This window comes from Balaenoptera acutorostrata, chromosome 7, assembly GCF_949987535.1.
Source record: "Balaenoptera acutorostrata chromosome 7, mBalAcu1.1, whole genome shotgun sequence".
NCBI classification, from domain to species: Eukaryota; Metazoa; Chordata; class Mammalia; order Artiodactyla; family Balaenopteridae; genus Balaenoptera; species Balaenoptera acutorostrata.
The window spans coordinates 22,963,911-22,979,646 of NC_080070.1; the positions used below are offsets into that span (position 1 = coordinate 22,963,911).

The following is a 15,736-nucleotide window of genomic DNA, read 5'->3' on the forward strand; positions in this document are numbered from 1 at the left end:
ACCAGGCCCCTACTTCCCTGTCTTCTCCTTCCCTCACCTCCACTGCTTCCATCTCTCTTCCTTTGGACCGAGGATGCACCCCTGCCCATCACCTTGCTCTCCCACTCCCCAATAACATGTCCAGACCCCCCCTCTTTCCCTCTAGGCCACGATCCCCTCACAGCACCCATGTGCAGATCTTAAGACCCTCCAATTGCCCCCCCCCCCGTCCCATCCGGCCTTGCTCCCTCTGTTGTTTGGGTCCAGCCTCCCAAACAAGAGTCCCTCACCTTCCAGCCATTTAGCATCCCACCCATTGCTCTCTCCCCTTGTGGCCCTTTCCTGCCCACATTATCTTCTCAGACTAGACCTCTAATACCCCACTGGCTTCACAGGTCCCAGCCGTTCCCCTGATTTCCCTGTGCAGAGTCTTTCTGCCACTTGCTAACCTCCATTCTTCAGCACCTGATGAATAGCAGAAGCATGGATTTGGTGATTGATGACAAATGCTGTTACCACCTTAGTTCCCACCCATTCCTGTGCCATTTCTAAGCATGCTTGCTACCTGCACACTGGATTCCACCTGGTCCTTTCCAGTGTCCCTGAGGATACCTGCTAGTAGTTTGTGTGCAGGGTCTATCTGATGGTACAGCACTGCCCTGTCCTCTGTGTCACCAGTCATTGTGGCCCTTTCCCCCTTGCTCTGAGGGCCTTGGGTCTTCAAAGGCCCAGGCAATGATGTCTCAGCTCTGCTTTGCTCCTACCATCTGGCATCATTACCACACAAAGCCTTCTTGCCTCCTGAGATCTCCCAAAGTCCCAGACTGGGAGCCCTTCAGGCTGCCCTGCTCTTCTCTGCAGTGCCCCCTTTACCTGTTCTGAGCCCCGAGCACGTTCATGACGTTCTTTCCCCTCTTCACTGCCACCCGTTCCTTTCTTTTCCCATCGACTCCCCTGACCCAGCTCATATCCCGCAGACACCTTTCATGGCTGCCCAAGATGCCAATGTCTCTCTCTTTCCAGGCTGGCTGCCACTGAACTGGCTCGGCCCCTCATCCACCTTTTCTCCTGCTCTTGTCTTCAGGAGCCCCTCTGCTTCCTCTTCAACATCTCATCCTACTTCCTCTACCAGCTGCCAGTCATGTGACACATTCCCTAATCTTTCCCTTCTTCTTTGACCTGCCTTTATGTTCCCCCATTGCCAGCTTCTTGGTCCCCAGCATGCTGTACTGAACCCAGGCTGTCTGAATTCACACCAAAGCATGCTACTTTTGGGGCCTACCATTTTGGAGAAAGTCATTGCTGCTGGGTGCTCTCTGACCTTTCATCATCTCACCATGTGCTGCGCTGACAGGGCTGTCTCCAAATCTCCAAAGAGCCACTGCTTCTACCATCTCAACCTCCTCTGGCCTCACCCACCTCTCCCGAGTTCCTCGCGTGCCTTACCCTCGCGGTGCTCTTCCTCCTGCATGGGCTTCCTCATGCCCTCGACCCACTTTCGGGAGCACAGTACCTAGATTCTCCACATCCACTGTCTCCTTCTAGCCCTTTGTCATCCATCTCTTGATGCAGTGTGTTCCCAGATCCTCTCAACAAGCCTCTCCTGCCCTGGCTGCCGGGTGCCATCGCCTGCAGTTTCTTACTCATCTGGCCCGTTGGATCCCCTCTTCTCTCCATACCCTCCCACCTGTCAGAGACTGCTCACCTGGCCTCCTGGTTTCAAGGTCTCTCCTGCTTTGCTTCTCTACTGCAACACAGTAGAAAACTGTCCTACCTGAGCGTGTAACATTCTTTCAGCTACCATTGTGAACCTTCCAGCTGGATTCAGCTGTCTCCTCGGCTGAGTGCTCCCTTCTTGATTCTCACCTGCTGCTCAACCCAGTTCAGCCCTCTTTGCCTCAGACAGTACTGAATCCACAGACTCTGCCCGCCAACCCATACTCAGCCCTGTGGACCTGCGCTGTGCTTTCCTCCGGGACCTCGTAAAGGTTGCTCCCTGTAACCTTCATGCTTCCATCCAGACCCCTTGTTGCATACTCTTCTGACAGCTCTCGGGGAGCCTCCCCCTCTGACTCTCCTCCCCTCTTCCTTTCACTCCAGTACTTCGACTTCTGCCTCCCTTCTGCCTGACATCATCCTGTTCGGTCTCGAACGGCACAGAGCCCTGGGTCCTGCTGTCTGCCCTCCCTCTCTCCTCCTCCCTCTGCAGCAGTCATCTTTCTCCCAGATGCAGTCCTCCGTGTCGTGTCCCATCTGTCTGCCCTTTCTTCACTGTGGACATCTCGCCCAGAGCTCTCTGCTCAGATTTGCACAACCCACCTTCCTTTTGGTCGCCGTTCCCATCTGTCTCAGCCCTACTCCTCAGGTGTCCTCAGCTGAGGGACCACCACCTTGTTGCCCACCCTCTCTACCGTGGATGGTGAATCCTAACCTGCCCTCTCATTCCAGGTCCTTTGTTGGCTACATCCATTTGTTTGCTGTCTGCTTGGTCTGGGTCCTTTTCCCTTATTTCTGACACTCTTGACTCTGATGCCTCCATCTGCCCGACTCGGGCTCATCTGCTCATGCGTCACCTCTCTGCCCAGCTGTCCACCCTGCCCCTTCCACCCAGTGATTCTCACCCGAGGATGCGTGACCCCCAAGGCAGCCTATCAGCCTCATTATCCCGGCGTGTTCTTGTGCTTTCCTTTTGGGATTTTTTTGATTTCTCTTTGTATTGAGCAGAGTACTACTCACTGTTCAGATGTTTTCATGGAACTCTCTTGGGGTCATTGCCCACAGCTTCTCCTTGGGTGAAATCCACCCCACCGTCCCCATGATGATCCCTGCAGGGGAAGCCCAATGTGACCTCCTGGGCTGCACTCTCCCTTGCCCATCTCTAGCCTCCCATTGGTTGCTATTGACACTTCTTCAGAATCCCCAAATGGCCCCAGTCTGACACTGGTCAGTACTCTCAGAACCACCACATTCCCTTACGCAGTTACTCACTGACACCCGCCAGGGCATAAACCTCAGTCTGCATCAGAGTATTGTTCTTTTCACACACACATCCCACACGTCTTCCACCCATCCTCAATGACGCTCAGGCATTGGGGCAATATCACTGGTCCAAATCTGGTCCTTCTTGGCACCTGCCATTGTTTTTTTCCCTACTTTACCCTTCCTCATAGCAGGCCCACGACATTGTCCCCCTGCAGAGCCTTGCCTCAGTGGTCTTCCTGTCCCTCTGTGGTTCCTGCCAAGCAGACCTTTCCCTTCCTCCCTTCCTGCAGCTACTCTCCTTTGTCCTCTCTGGGTGGCTTCACTGGTCTTCCCAGTCCTGTCAACCTGTAGTCATCACCCCAACACTGGACATGTCATCAGTCCAGAAGTGCAGTTAAAGTAGGTGATATTCTCAGTGCCTAGAGATTGGCTCATGTCCCTCCACCAACCCCCTTTATCCCAGCCCTGCCCTCCCATCCAACCCAGTCAAACCCAACCCACACCCCCACCCCAACCCTGTCCCCCCTCCCCACCTCCCACCACCATCCCCTCACACACCCACTGATCCCAACCCCATCACCAACCCAAACCCCATCCCCAACCCCACCCCCAGCTCCCTCCCTGCCCCCAGCGGATCCGTAGTAAAGAGCCTGGCAGAAGAGTTGCACCCTTGCCACAACATTCGAAGCTGTAGCAGTGGCCACTGCTCCCCACCCCCTGCCTGCCACCCTCCACTCCTCCCTCCCCAAGCCTCTGCTCCCACTGGCTGGCCCTGAAACTCTGAGGTTCAGTCTGGTTGGCACCTCTGAGATCTGCCTGGATTCCCACCTGCCCACCTCCCTCTTCCCATTGCTCCCCCGTTGGTGTCCAGCCTGGGTCCCTTCTGCTGCGCTCCATTCTCCATCCTCCCCTGGATGCCTCCCATCACCTGGTCTGTCTCTGGTAGGTGACCGCCCTGTTGTGCCACATCAAGACCCCATTTGGACATTCCTTCCTGTGACCTCTCCTCACGTGATCCGTTCCTTCCCTTTCCCTCCCTGGCCCAGGGAAAGCGTCTGCCTCTTCTCTAGGGCCCATGATCTCATCTGAGTGCTCCCTGATGCCTGTCATCGAGTTGCATTGGGTCATCCCTTCTCCGTAGGGGGTGCTCCCTCCTGTGACCTGTCCTCACAGCTCACGCTCTTTCCACCCCCAGCCCTGCCACGTTCTCTCCAAAACCATCTGCTGTCTCTCGTCCAGTCCTTCCACTGGCCCAGGCCACCATTTCCCTTTAGGCTGCCTTTTCCTTAGCCTGCCCCTGTCTCACCTTCCTTCCACTCCTCTCTTCCCTTTTAGTTAAGCCATTGCTCACAGTTCTTTACACCAAGCTGGCACTTGCTCCTCTTCTTCCTTCCCTGGCCTCCACTGCTTCCACTTCTTCTCCATCACCCCCGTGATGCACCCCTGCCAGATGTCCTTGACCTCGCACTCCCCCTTGACAGAGTCCAGATCCCCTCTCTGCTCTCTTTCCCTCTTGGCCACATTCCACTCACCACGCCTATGTGCAGATTTTTGAGGCCCTCCTCTCACTCTCCATCCGTTCTGCCTTGTTCCCTCTGTTGTCCATCAGATCTAGCCTCCTGAATGAGAGACCTTGACCTCCCAACCCCCCATTATCCCACCCCTTGCTCTCTCCCTCTGTGGCCCATTGCTGCCCACATTACCTTCTTGGACTAGACCTACGACCCCCACTACTAGTGAAGGTCCCTCCTTCCTTATGTAGAGTCTCTCTGCACATGCTAGACCTCCACCCTCTCCAGCCCCCACCGGAAGAGCAGAAGCACAGATCAGCAATCACTGCAAAATGTCACCTGCACCTGATTCTGACCCTGAGTCCCTCACATGTTTGTGAGCTTCCTCCCCGGCCCCCATTTACTGCCACCGGTTCCCTTCTCTTCCCATCAACTCCCCTGAACCAACATGCATCCCACAGACCACCTTGTATGGCTGCCAGAGACTCTAGTGTCTCTCCCTTTCCAAGCTGGTTGTACATAGAACTGACTCAGCCCCTGTCCACCTTTTCTCCCACTCTTGTCTTCCACAGACCCTCTACTTCATCTTCAGCTTCCCCTCCATCTGCCAGTTCCTGGGTGGATTCAGTGGTCTTTTCCTTGACATCTGCTCCCTTCTGCCATGAAGCTCCACCTGTTGCCAGCTTCTTCCTCTTCAATGTGCGGCTGTGACTCCTTCTGCTCTCCCCCTGCTGTTTCTAGTCCACCCTTTTGGAGAAGGTTGATGCTTCTGTGAGCTTCTCCCTGACCTCTCACATCTCCCCATGCCCTGCACTGACAGAGTGGTCTCCAGCGTTTTCAATGGGCCAGTATCTCTGTCTCCCACCTCATTCTCCTCTGGCCTCCTCCCACCACTCCCGTTTTCCTTGCTGGCCTTACCTGTTCTTTGCTCTGCCTCCTGCATGCCCTTGGCCCATTCCTAGGGGCAAAAGTTCCTGGATTCTCCATGTCCACTGCCACCTACAGGTTCTGTTCCATCCCACTCTCGGTGCAGTGCTTTCCTGACCTTTTCAACAAGCCTCTCCTGCCCTAACCCCAAGGATCCATGGCCAGCCCTTTCTCACTCTTCCTGTCCTGTGGACTGCCTCTCTCTACCATATTCTCTCACCCTTAGGAGACTGCTCACCTGACCTCCTACCTCCTGGGCCCAGTTTCTGGGTCTCTGCTGCTTTGCAGTTACTGCATACATAGCAAAGGAACTGTCCTACCTGAGCCATGTGACATTCTTTCAGCTACCATTGTGCACCTTCCAGCGGGATTCGGTGGTCTTCTCTGCTGTGTGCTCCCTTCTTGATCCACCACCTTCTGCTCAACCGAATTCAGTCATCTTTGTCTCAGAAGCAATGTACTGAATCTGCACGCTCCATCCACCAACCCGTACTCACTCCCTGTGGACATACTATGGTTTCCTCCTGGGCCCCCAAAATGTCGCTCCCTGTAACCTTTCATATTTCTATTCGGACTCCTTTGTTGCTTATTTTTCTGACACAGCTCTTGGGGAGCCTCTTCCTCTGATTCTCCTTTTTCCTTTCACAGTGGCACTTCTGCCCTTCTCTTAGCTTTGCACCTACCAACCCCACATGCTACACCATGGTTCTCAGTCTCATCCTGCAGTGGTGGGTGCTGCCTTCCGTCCCTCGTCTGCTTCTCCTCCCTCCCTAGCAGTCGTCTCTCTCCAGATGCTCTCTTTCATTGCAGTTTACTGTCCCACCTGCCCCTTCCTTCTGCGTGGACATCCCCTCCGGTGCTCTCTGCTCACATACACACAACCCAACTTCCTTTCAGTCACCACTTCCATCTCCCTCAGCCTTACTCCTCAAGAGTCCTAAGCTCAGGGACACCATGCTTGCAATCCACTCCCAACTGATTGACAGTAGTCCGCCTCCCCCCTCCCCCAATCATTCCAGGTGCCTTGCTGGCTACATTCATTTACTCGCTGTCTCCCTGGTCCTGGGTCCTTTTCCTCCACGTCTGACACTCTTGACTCTGATGCCTCCATCTGCCCGACTCGGGCTCATCTGCTCATGCGTCACCTCTCTGCCCAGCTGTCCACCCTGCCCCTTCCACCCAGTGATTCTCACCCGAGGATGCGTGACCCCCAAGGCAGCCTATCAGCCTCATCTTTCAGGAATGTTTTTGTGTTTTCTTTTTTGATGTTTTTGTTTTGAGCAGAGCACTGCTCACCCTCAGATGTTCTGACAGGCCTCCCTTGGGGTCCATGCCCACAGCCCCCCTTGGGTGAAATCTACCCCCCCCCACCCGGGGAAGAATCACTGCTGTGGAAGCCCAGCGTGCCTCCCTGGGCTGCACTCTCCCCTTGCCCACTTCTAGCCTCCCATCGGTTGCCATTGACCCTTGTTCCTCAAGGATCCCGGCCCTGCCCCCCACTCTGACACTGGCCCGGCACTGTCCTCCTGGAACCACCACATTCCCTTCCATATTAACTCACTGACACCTGACGTGCCCCAAGCCCCTCTCAGGATTAAAGCATTGTCTTTTTTCACACTCCCTCCCCCCACCCCCTGCCAGTCCCTCCTGACTCCATCCTTTATGGCTTTCGGGCATTGTGACAACATCTTTGGTGCAAAAGTAAACCTGGTTGTTCTCGGCACTTGCCACTGTCCCTTTCCCCAGGTTACCCCTCCTCATATCAGACCCACAGCACCGTCCCCCTGGAGAGTCTTGCCCCTATTGTCCTCACCTCCCTCTGTGATTCCTGCCAAGCAGACCTTTCCCTCCCTCCCTGCAGCTACTCTCCTTTGTCCTCTCTGGGTGGATTCACTGGTCTTCCTAGTCCTCTCCTCAGCCTGCAGTCATCACCCCAACACTGGATGTATAATCAGTCCAGAAGCACAGTTAAAGAAGGTTTTCTCAGTGTCTGCAGTTGGATCTCCCTCCCCACCCCACCTCCACTCCCAGCAATCCCAACCCTGTCCTCCCATACAACCCTGTCAAACCCGACCTGCACCCCGACCCCAACCCCATCCCTACTCATTCCCCGAGCTCCTCCTTCCCCGCCCCCAGCTCCCTCCCCGCCCCCAGCGGATCCGTAGTAAAGAGCCTGGCGGAAGAGTTGCACCCTTGCCACAACATTCGAGGCTGTAGCAGCGGCCACTGCTCCCCACCCCCCGCCTGCCACCCTCCACTCCTCCCTCCCCAAGCCTCTGCTCCCACTGGCTGGCCCTGTAACTCTGAGGTTCCTTCTGGTTGGCACCTCTGAGATCTGCCTGGATTCCTACCTGCCCACCTCCCTCTTCCCATTGCTCCCCCGTTGGTGTCCAGCCTGGGTCCCTTCTGCTGCGCTCCATTCTCCATCCTCCCCTGGATGCCTCCCATCTCCTGGTCTGTCTCTGGTAGGTGACCGCCCTGTCGTGCCACATCAAGACCCCATTTGGACATTCCTTCCTGTGACCTCTCCTCACGTGATCCGTTCCTTCCCTTTCCCTCCCTGGCCCAGGGAAAGTGTCTGCCTCTTCTCTAGGGCCCATGATCTCATCTGAGTGCTCCCTGATGCCTGTCATCGAGTTGCATTGGGTCATCCCTTCTCCGTAGGGGGTGCTCCCTCCTGTGACCTGTCCTCACAGCTCACGCTCTTTCCACCCCCAGCCCTGCCACGTTCTCTCCAAAACCATCTGCTGTCTCTCGTTCAGTCCTTCCACTGGCCCAGGCCACCATTTCCCTTTAGGCTGCCTTTTCCTTAGCCTGCCCCTGTCTCACCTTCCTTCCACTCCTCTCTTCCCTTTTAGTTAAGCCATTGCCCACAGTTCTTTACACCAAGCTGGCACTTGCTCCTCTTCTTCCTTCCCTGGCCTCCACTGCTTCCATTTCTTCTCCATCAGCCCCGGTGATGCACCCCTGCCAGATGTCCTTGACCTTGCACTCCCCCTTGACAGAGTCCAGATCCCCTCTCTGCTCTCTTTCCCTCTTGGCCACATTCCACTCACCACGCCTATGTGCAGATTTTTGAGGCCCTCCTCTCACTCTCCATCCGTTCTGCCTTGTTCCCTCTGTTGTCCATTGGATCCAGCCTCCCAAACAAGAAACCCCTCTTTCCCCAAGGCCCCACCCTCCCACTGCTTGTTTTCTCCCTCTGTGCCCCTTTGCCACCCACGTTATCTTCTCAGACTAGACCTCTGACACCCCACAGGTTTTGATGGTCCCCCCTCTCTCCCAACTTCCTTGGGTGGAGTCTCTGCACCACATATTAGACCCCCACCCTTTCCAGCCCCCCTGGAATAGCAGATGCATGAATTCAGCGATCATTATGAAATGTCACCTCCACCTTGGTTCCTGCTCACTCCTCCATTTCTGAGCAAATCTGCTACCTACACACTGGACTCCATCCACATGTGTCCATACCAAAGTCCTTGAGAATACCTGCCAGTGCTTTCTGTGCAGGGTCCATCTTAATGTGCAACAACTGCCCTGTTTCCTCAGTTCCACCCCTATCACTAGGTCCCCTTTCCCTGCTTGCTTCTGAGGGCCCCAGGTATTCAAGCACCCGGGCTATGGGGTCTCAGCTCTGCTCTGCTCCTGCCTTCTTGCCCCAATACCACACATGCCAATCCTCTTGCCCCCAAGATCTGCCAACATCCCCAGATTGGGATCTCTTCACATGGCCTTCCCCTTTTCCATGGTGCCCCCTTTACTATACCTGAGCACCTAGCGCCTTCATGAGCTTTTCTCCCCTCTGCTGTCCCTTTCTCTTCCTGTTGACGCCCCTGATACAACTCGCTCTCAGGGTCCACCAGTTCATGGCTGCTCCAGACTCCACTGTTCCCTTTTCCCACGCTGAGTGTGGGTGGAACCTTACTTGGCCCAGCCTCTACCTCTTCTTTCACTGTTGTCTTCGAGAGCCTCTCTGCTTTACCTTCAACGTCCTGTCCTGCTTCTCCTACCACCTGCCAGTCATGCCACAGATGCAGTGGTCTTTTCTTGACACCTGCTCCCTTCTTGACCTGCGCTCATGCTCCCTCCATCGCCATTCTCTCCATCTCCAGTGTGGTGTCCTGAATCCATGTGCTGTCCCAATTCACCCCTAAGCACTCTTCCTTTTTGGGTCCACCATTTTGGAGGTGGTCATTGCTTCTCTAGGCTTCTCTCTGACCTTCCATCGTCTTGTCACACATCTCCCAGGTTCCCTGCTGGCCATACCCACACTGTGCTCTTCCTTCTGCATGGGGTTTGTCACACCCTTGGCCCACTTTTGGAGGCAGAATATCTGATTCTCCACATCTACTTCTTCGGGTTCTTCGTAATCCCTCTCTTGAGGTAGCACATTCCCTGAGCCTCTCAGCAAGCCTCTCATTCCTTAGCTGCGAGGGTACCATCACCTGCCCATCCTCCCATTGGAGCCCCTCTCCTCTACCACACTCTCTCAGTGGCTCCAGACTGCTCACCTGACCTACATCCTGGGCCCGGTTTCAAGTTCTGCCTTGCTTCTCTGTGGCATGCACAGCAACACTTTCAGCTACAGTCTGAACCTTCCAGCTGGATCCAGTTGTCTCCTCTGCTGTGTGCTCCCTTCTCAGTCCCCCATCCACTGCTCAACCCAGTTCCGTCACCTTTGCCTCAGACACTCTGTACTGAATCCTCACGCTCCTGTCCTGTGAACCCAGACTACCCTGTCCTCCTAGGCCCCTCCAATGTAACCTTTCATGTTTCCATTCAAACTGTTTCATACTGACACAGGTCGTGGGGAACCCTTCCCCTGACCCTCCGACCTTTACCCCTTCACCACAGCACTTTTGCCTTTTGCCTTCCCTCTTGCCTCCACACCTACCAACCCCAGTCTCCCCCTGCACAGAGCCCTGGGTCCTGCTGTCCGCCCTCCTTCCCTCCTTCTCCTCCCTCCCAGCAGTCATCTCTCTCCCAGACGCTCTCCTGCACTGTCCTCTCCCATCCCATCTGCCCCTTCCTTCTGTGTGGACATCCCCTCCGGTGCTCTCTGCTCACATACACACAACCCAACTTCCTTTCAGTCATCACTTCCATCTCTCGGCTTTATGTCTCAAGCATCCTCAGCTCTGGGACCACCAAGTTGGCACTTCACTCCTGACCCATTAACAGTAATTCCAACCCACCCTGTATCATTCCAGGTGGCTTACTGGCTACATCCATTTACTCGCTGTCTCCCTGGTCCTGGGTGCTTTTCCTCCACGTCTGACACTCTTGACTCTGATGCCTCCATCTGCCTGACTCGGGCTCATCTGCTCATGCGTCACCTCTCTGCCCAGCTGTCCACCCTGCCCCTTCCACCCAGTGATTCTCACCCGAGGATGCGTGACCCCCAAGGCAGCCTATCAGCCTCATCTTTCAGGAATGTTTTTGTGTTTTCTTTTTTGATTTTTTTGTTTTTGTTTTGAACAGAGCACTGCTCACCCTCAGATGTTCTGACAGGCCTCCCTGGGGAGGAATCACTGCTGTGGAAGCCCAGCGTGCCTCCCTGGGCTGCACTTTCCCCTTGCCCGCCTCTAGGCTCCCATCGGTTGCCATTGACCCTTGTTCCTCAAGGATCCCGGCCCTGCCCCCCACTCTGACACTGGCCCGGCACTGTCCTCCTGGAACCACCACATTCCCTTCCATATTAACTCACTGACACCTGACGTGCCCCAAGCCCCAGTCTGCATTAAAACACTAGTCTTTTCACACACCCCTATATACCCCTCCTGCCCCCCCATCCTTTATGACCCTCAGGCATTGGGACAACATCATTGGTCCAAACCTGGTCCTTCTTGGCACTTGCCATCGTTCTTTTCCCTACTTTACCTCTCTTCATTTCAGACCCACGACACCGTCCCCCGCAGAGCCTTGTCCTCATGGTCCTCCTGTCCCTCTGTGATTCCTGCCAAGCAGACCTTTCCCTCCCTTCCTGCAGCTACTCTCCTTTGTCCTCTCTGGGTGGATTCACTGGTCTTCCCAGTCCTCTCCTCAACCTGAAGTCATCACCCCAACACTGGATGTGTAAGTACCAGAAGTTCAGTTAAAGTAGATGATATTCTCAATGCCTGGAGCTTGCCTCATGACCCTCCCCCAGCTCCCCACCCCCACCCCCATTAATCCCAACCCTGCCCTCCCATCCAACCCCATCAAAGCCAACCCACACCCTAACCCAGTCCCTCCCCGCTCCCAGCGGATCCGTAGTAAAGAGCCTGGCGGAAGAGTTGCACCCTTGCCACAACATTCGAGGCTGTAGCAGCGGCCACTGCTCCCCACCCCCTGCCTGCCACCCTCCACTCCTCCCTCCCCAAGCCTCTGCTCCCACTGGCTGGCCCTGTAATTCTGAGGTTCCTTCTGGTTGGCACCTCTGAGATCTGCCTGGATTCCTACCTGCCCACCTCCCTCTGCCCGTTGCTCCCCCGTTGGTGTCCAGCCTGGGTCCCTTCCGCTGCGCTCCATTCTCCATCCTCCCCTGGATGCCTCCCATCACCTGGTCTGTCTCTGGTAGGTGACCCTCTTGTCGTGCCACATCGAGACCCCATTTGGACATGCCTTCCTGTGACCTCTCCTCACGTGATCCGTTCCTTCCCTTTCTCTCCCTGGCCCCAGGGAAAGTGTCTGCCTCTTCTCTAGGGCCCATGATCTCATCTGAGTGCTCCCTGATGCCTGTCATCGAGTTGCATTGGGTCATCCCTTCTTCGTAGGGGGTGCTCCCTCCTGTGACCTGTCCTTATGCTTATTCTCCCTTCTTCCCCTGCCCTGCCACATTCTCTCCGGTACCATCTGCTGTCTCTCATCAGGTCCTTCCACTGGGTTTAGTATTGCCTTCCCTTTAGGCGTCCTTATACTCATCCTCACCTCATCTCACCTTCCTTCCTTTTCTCTGTTCCCTTTTAATAGAGCCACTGCCCCCAGTTCTTTACATCAGGCCCCCACTCCCCCCTCTTCTCCTTCCATTACCTCCACCGCTTTCGTCTCTCCTCCCACAGGCCCCAGAATGCACCCCTGCCCATCACCTTGCTCTCCCACTCCCCGATGAATGACATGGTCTGGATCCACTCTTTGCCCTCTTTCCCTCTAGGCCACGATCCCCTCATGTACAGATTTTAAGATCCTCCTCTCTCTCTCCATCCCATTCTGCATTGCCCCCTCTGTTGTTTCCTGGATTAAGTCTCCCAAACAAGAGTCCCTTACCCCTCAAGCCTCTACCATCCCACCCACTGCTCACTCCCCCTGTGCCCCTTTTCTGCGTACATTGTCTTCTCAGACTAGACCTCTGACACCCCACTCCTTCTGAAGGTCCCCCTCCTTCCATGTGTGCAGTTTCTCCACCACATGCTACGCCTGCACCCCCCCTTCCCAGTGCCCCTGGTATAGCAAAAGCTCAGAATCGGTGATGGTTGGGAAATGTCAACACAGCCTTGGTTATCCCTCACTCCCCTGCCATTTTAAGCATATTTGCTACCTGCACTCTGAACTCCAACCACTAAGTCCATCCGAAATCTCTGAGGTTACCTACTAGTGGTTTCTCTGTAGAGTTCTTCTTAATGTGCAAAGATGCCTAATTTCCTCAGTTTTACCACAGTCATTTCAGGAGATGGACCCCATTTGTTCCTGAGGGCCCCAGGTCTTCAAATGCCCAGGCTGTTAGGTCTCACCTCTGCACTGCACCTACCTTCTGGTCCCAATACCACACATCCTACCCCTCTTAACCCTGAGATCTGCCAAAGTCTCCAGATTAATAGCTCTTCAGGCTGCCTTCCCCTTTGCACCCTGAGCCCCTCACACACTCGTAAGGTTCTCTCCCTTCTCCTGTGATGCTTGTCCCTGTTTCTCTTCCCTGCCACCCCCTGAGCAGCTCCCCTACCACTGTCAGTCATGAGAAGGATTCAGTGCTCTCTTCCTTGACTAGCCCTAGCCCTCATGCTCCCAGGATGGCCAGTTTCTTTGTCCCCAGTGTGCTAATACTAAGTCCGTCTGCTGTCCAAATTCACCCCTAAACACCCTAACTTTTTGGGTCCATGACATTGAATGAAGAAGGTCATTGCTTCTGCGTGCTTCTCTGTGACCTTTCTTCTCACCATGCCCCATCTCTAGCATTTTCAATGGGCCACTACCCCTACCAGCTCATGCTCCTCTGGCCTCATACCACCTCTCCCTGTTCCTTGCTTGCCTTACCTGCGCTGTGCTCTTCCTCCTGCAAGGGCTTCCTCTCACCCTTGGCCCACTTTTGGGGGCAGATTCTCCACACCCAATCTCTCCTTCTAACTCTCTGCCATCCCTCTCGGTACACTGTGTTCCCTGATCCTCTCAACAAGCCTCTCCTGCCCTGGCTGCTGGGCGCCATCACCTGCAGTTCCTCACTCTTCTGGCCCATCGGAGCCCTCTCCTCTACCACACGCTCAGCTGTTGGAGGCAGCTCACCTGACCTCCTAATCCTGGGCCCAGTTTCTAGGTCTCTCCTGCTTTGCTTCCCTATGGCACACACAGCAACACTGTCAGCTACTGTCTGTGCGCCTTCCAGCTGGATCCAGCTGTCTCCTCTGCTCTGTGCTCCCTTCTCCGTCCCCCATCCACTGCTCAACTCAGTTGAGTCGTCTCTGCTTCAGGCACACTGTGCTGAATCCTCACGCTCCGCCCACCAACCCACGCTCATGAGCCAGGCTGAGCTTGCCTCCCGGGCCGCACGACCCCACGACATCACTCCCTGTAACCTTTCAGGTTTCCATCCAGACCCCTTGTCACGTACTCTTCTGACACAGCTCTCAGGGAGGCTCCGGCCTCTGATTCTCTGACCTTCTTCTTTCACCGCAGCTCTCTCACCTTTTCCCACCCTCTTGCCCCCGCACCTGCCAAACCCACTCCCGACACCACCGCCCTCAGTCTGGACCTGCACAGAGCCCTGGGTCCTGCTGTCCACCCTCCCCCCCCCCCCCCCTCCGAGCAGTCATCTCTCTCCTAGACGCTCTCCTGCACTGTCCTCTTCCATCCCATCTGCCCCTTCCCTCTGCGTGGACACCCCCCTCTGGTGCTCTCTGCTCACATACACACAACCCAACTTCCTTTCAGTCACCACTTCCATCTCCCACAGCCTTACTCCTCAAGAGTCCTAAGCTCAGGGACACCATACTTGCAATCCACTCCCAACTGATTGACAGTAATCCCCCTTCCCCCTCCCCCAATCATTCCAGGTGCCTTGCTGGCTACATTCATTTACTCGCTGTCTCCCTGGTCCTGGGTCCTTTTCCTCCATGTCTGACAGTCTTGACTCTGATGCCTCCATCTGCCCGACTCGGGCTCATCTGCTCATGCGTCACCTCTCTGCCCAGCTGTCCACCCTGCCCCTTCCACCCAGTGATTCTCACCCGAGGATGCGTGACCCCCAAGGCAGCCTATCAGCCTCATCTTTCAGGAATGTTTTTGTGTTTTCTTTTTTGATTTTTTTTTGTTTTTGTTTTTGTTTTGAACAGAGCACTGCTCACCCTCAGATGTTCTGACAGGCCTCCCTTGGGGTCCATGCCCACAGCCCCCCTTGGGTGAAATCTACCCCCCCCCACCCGGGGAAGAATCACTGCTGTGGAAGCCCAGCGTGCCTCCCTGGGCTGCACTCTCCCCTTGCCCACTTCTAGCCTCCCATCGGTTGCCATTGACCCTTGTTCCTCAAGGATCCTAGCCCTGCCCCCACTCTGACACTGATCCAGCCATCCCTTCTTGGGACCAACACAGTCCCTTCCATCTGACACACCCCAAACTCCAGCCTACTTTACATAGTTATACTTTTCATTTTCTTAGGTCTGTCTTCCCTCTTAGTCAAGAATCATTGTTGAATGTGACTTTAATTCTTTTTACTTAAACTTCCGAAACCATCCCACATTCATTCCATTGTTTAATTTTACTTGTTTTCAAAGTGCTTAGTGTTCACTGTGTTAGAATAGAACCCTGGAAATCTACTCATTGCAGCCCTCATTCTTTTCTATATTTAATATTTTGCAGGACATGCTCTAACCTTTTCCTCTCATCCCTCATTCCTCTACTCTGCTCTCATTGCCAGACACTTTTAATTTCTCTCTCTTCTAGATCTTGTTGAAAACTTGAACCTTCCTTGAACTCAGCTATTAAAAGGTACATATAGCCTTAACCCCCTCTTTTCAACCTGATTTCACTCTCATTCCCATTTAATATTTTCTCCTTTTTCATAAATACTTTGTATGTTTTAAGTTTATATACTATAACAAGTTTGGCAAGATTCTCTGTTCTACCACCTTATTTTACCCACTCTTTGCTAT

The 15,736-nt window shown here is 54.6% G+C and overlaps 2 protein-coding genes across 9 annotated transcripts in view; one reads left to right on the top strand and one right to left on the bottom strand.

Moving 5' to 3' along the window:
- The window catches only part of COPG2 (COPI coat complex subunit gamma 2), a 140,073-nt gene that overhangs the window by 110,190 nt on the left and 14,147 nt on the right, over positions 1-15,736 (top strand). The window lies entirely within an intron of this gene.
- The window catches only part of MEST (mesoderm specific transcript), a 129,356-nt gene that overhangs the window by 72,695 nt on the left and 40,925 nt on the right, over positions 1-15,736 (bottom strand). Inside the window, exon 13 of one of the 4 annotated variants that reach the window (XM_057550124.1) lies at positions 226-2,804. The exons of the other annotated variants lie outside the window; for them this stretch is intronic. Within the exon in view, the coding sequence (XP_057406107.1) occupies positions 2,719-2,804 (86 nt within the window). The 3' untranslated portion in view covers positions 226-2,718. Of the gene's footprint in view, positions 1-225; positions 2,805-15,736 lie in introns of those variants that run through there. 4 annotated transcript variants of the gene reach the window in all.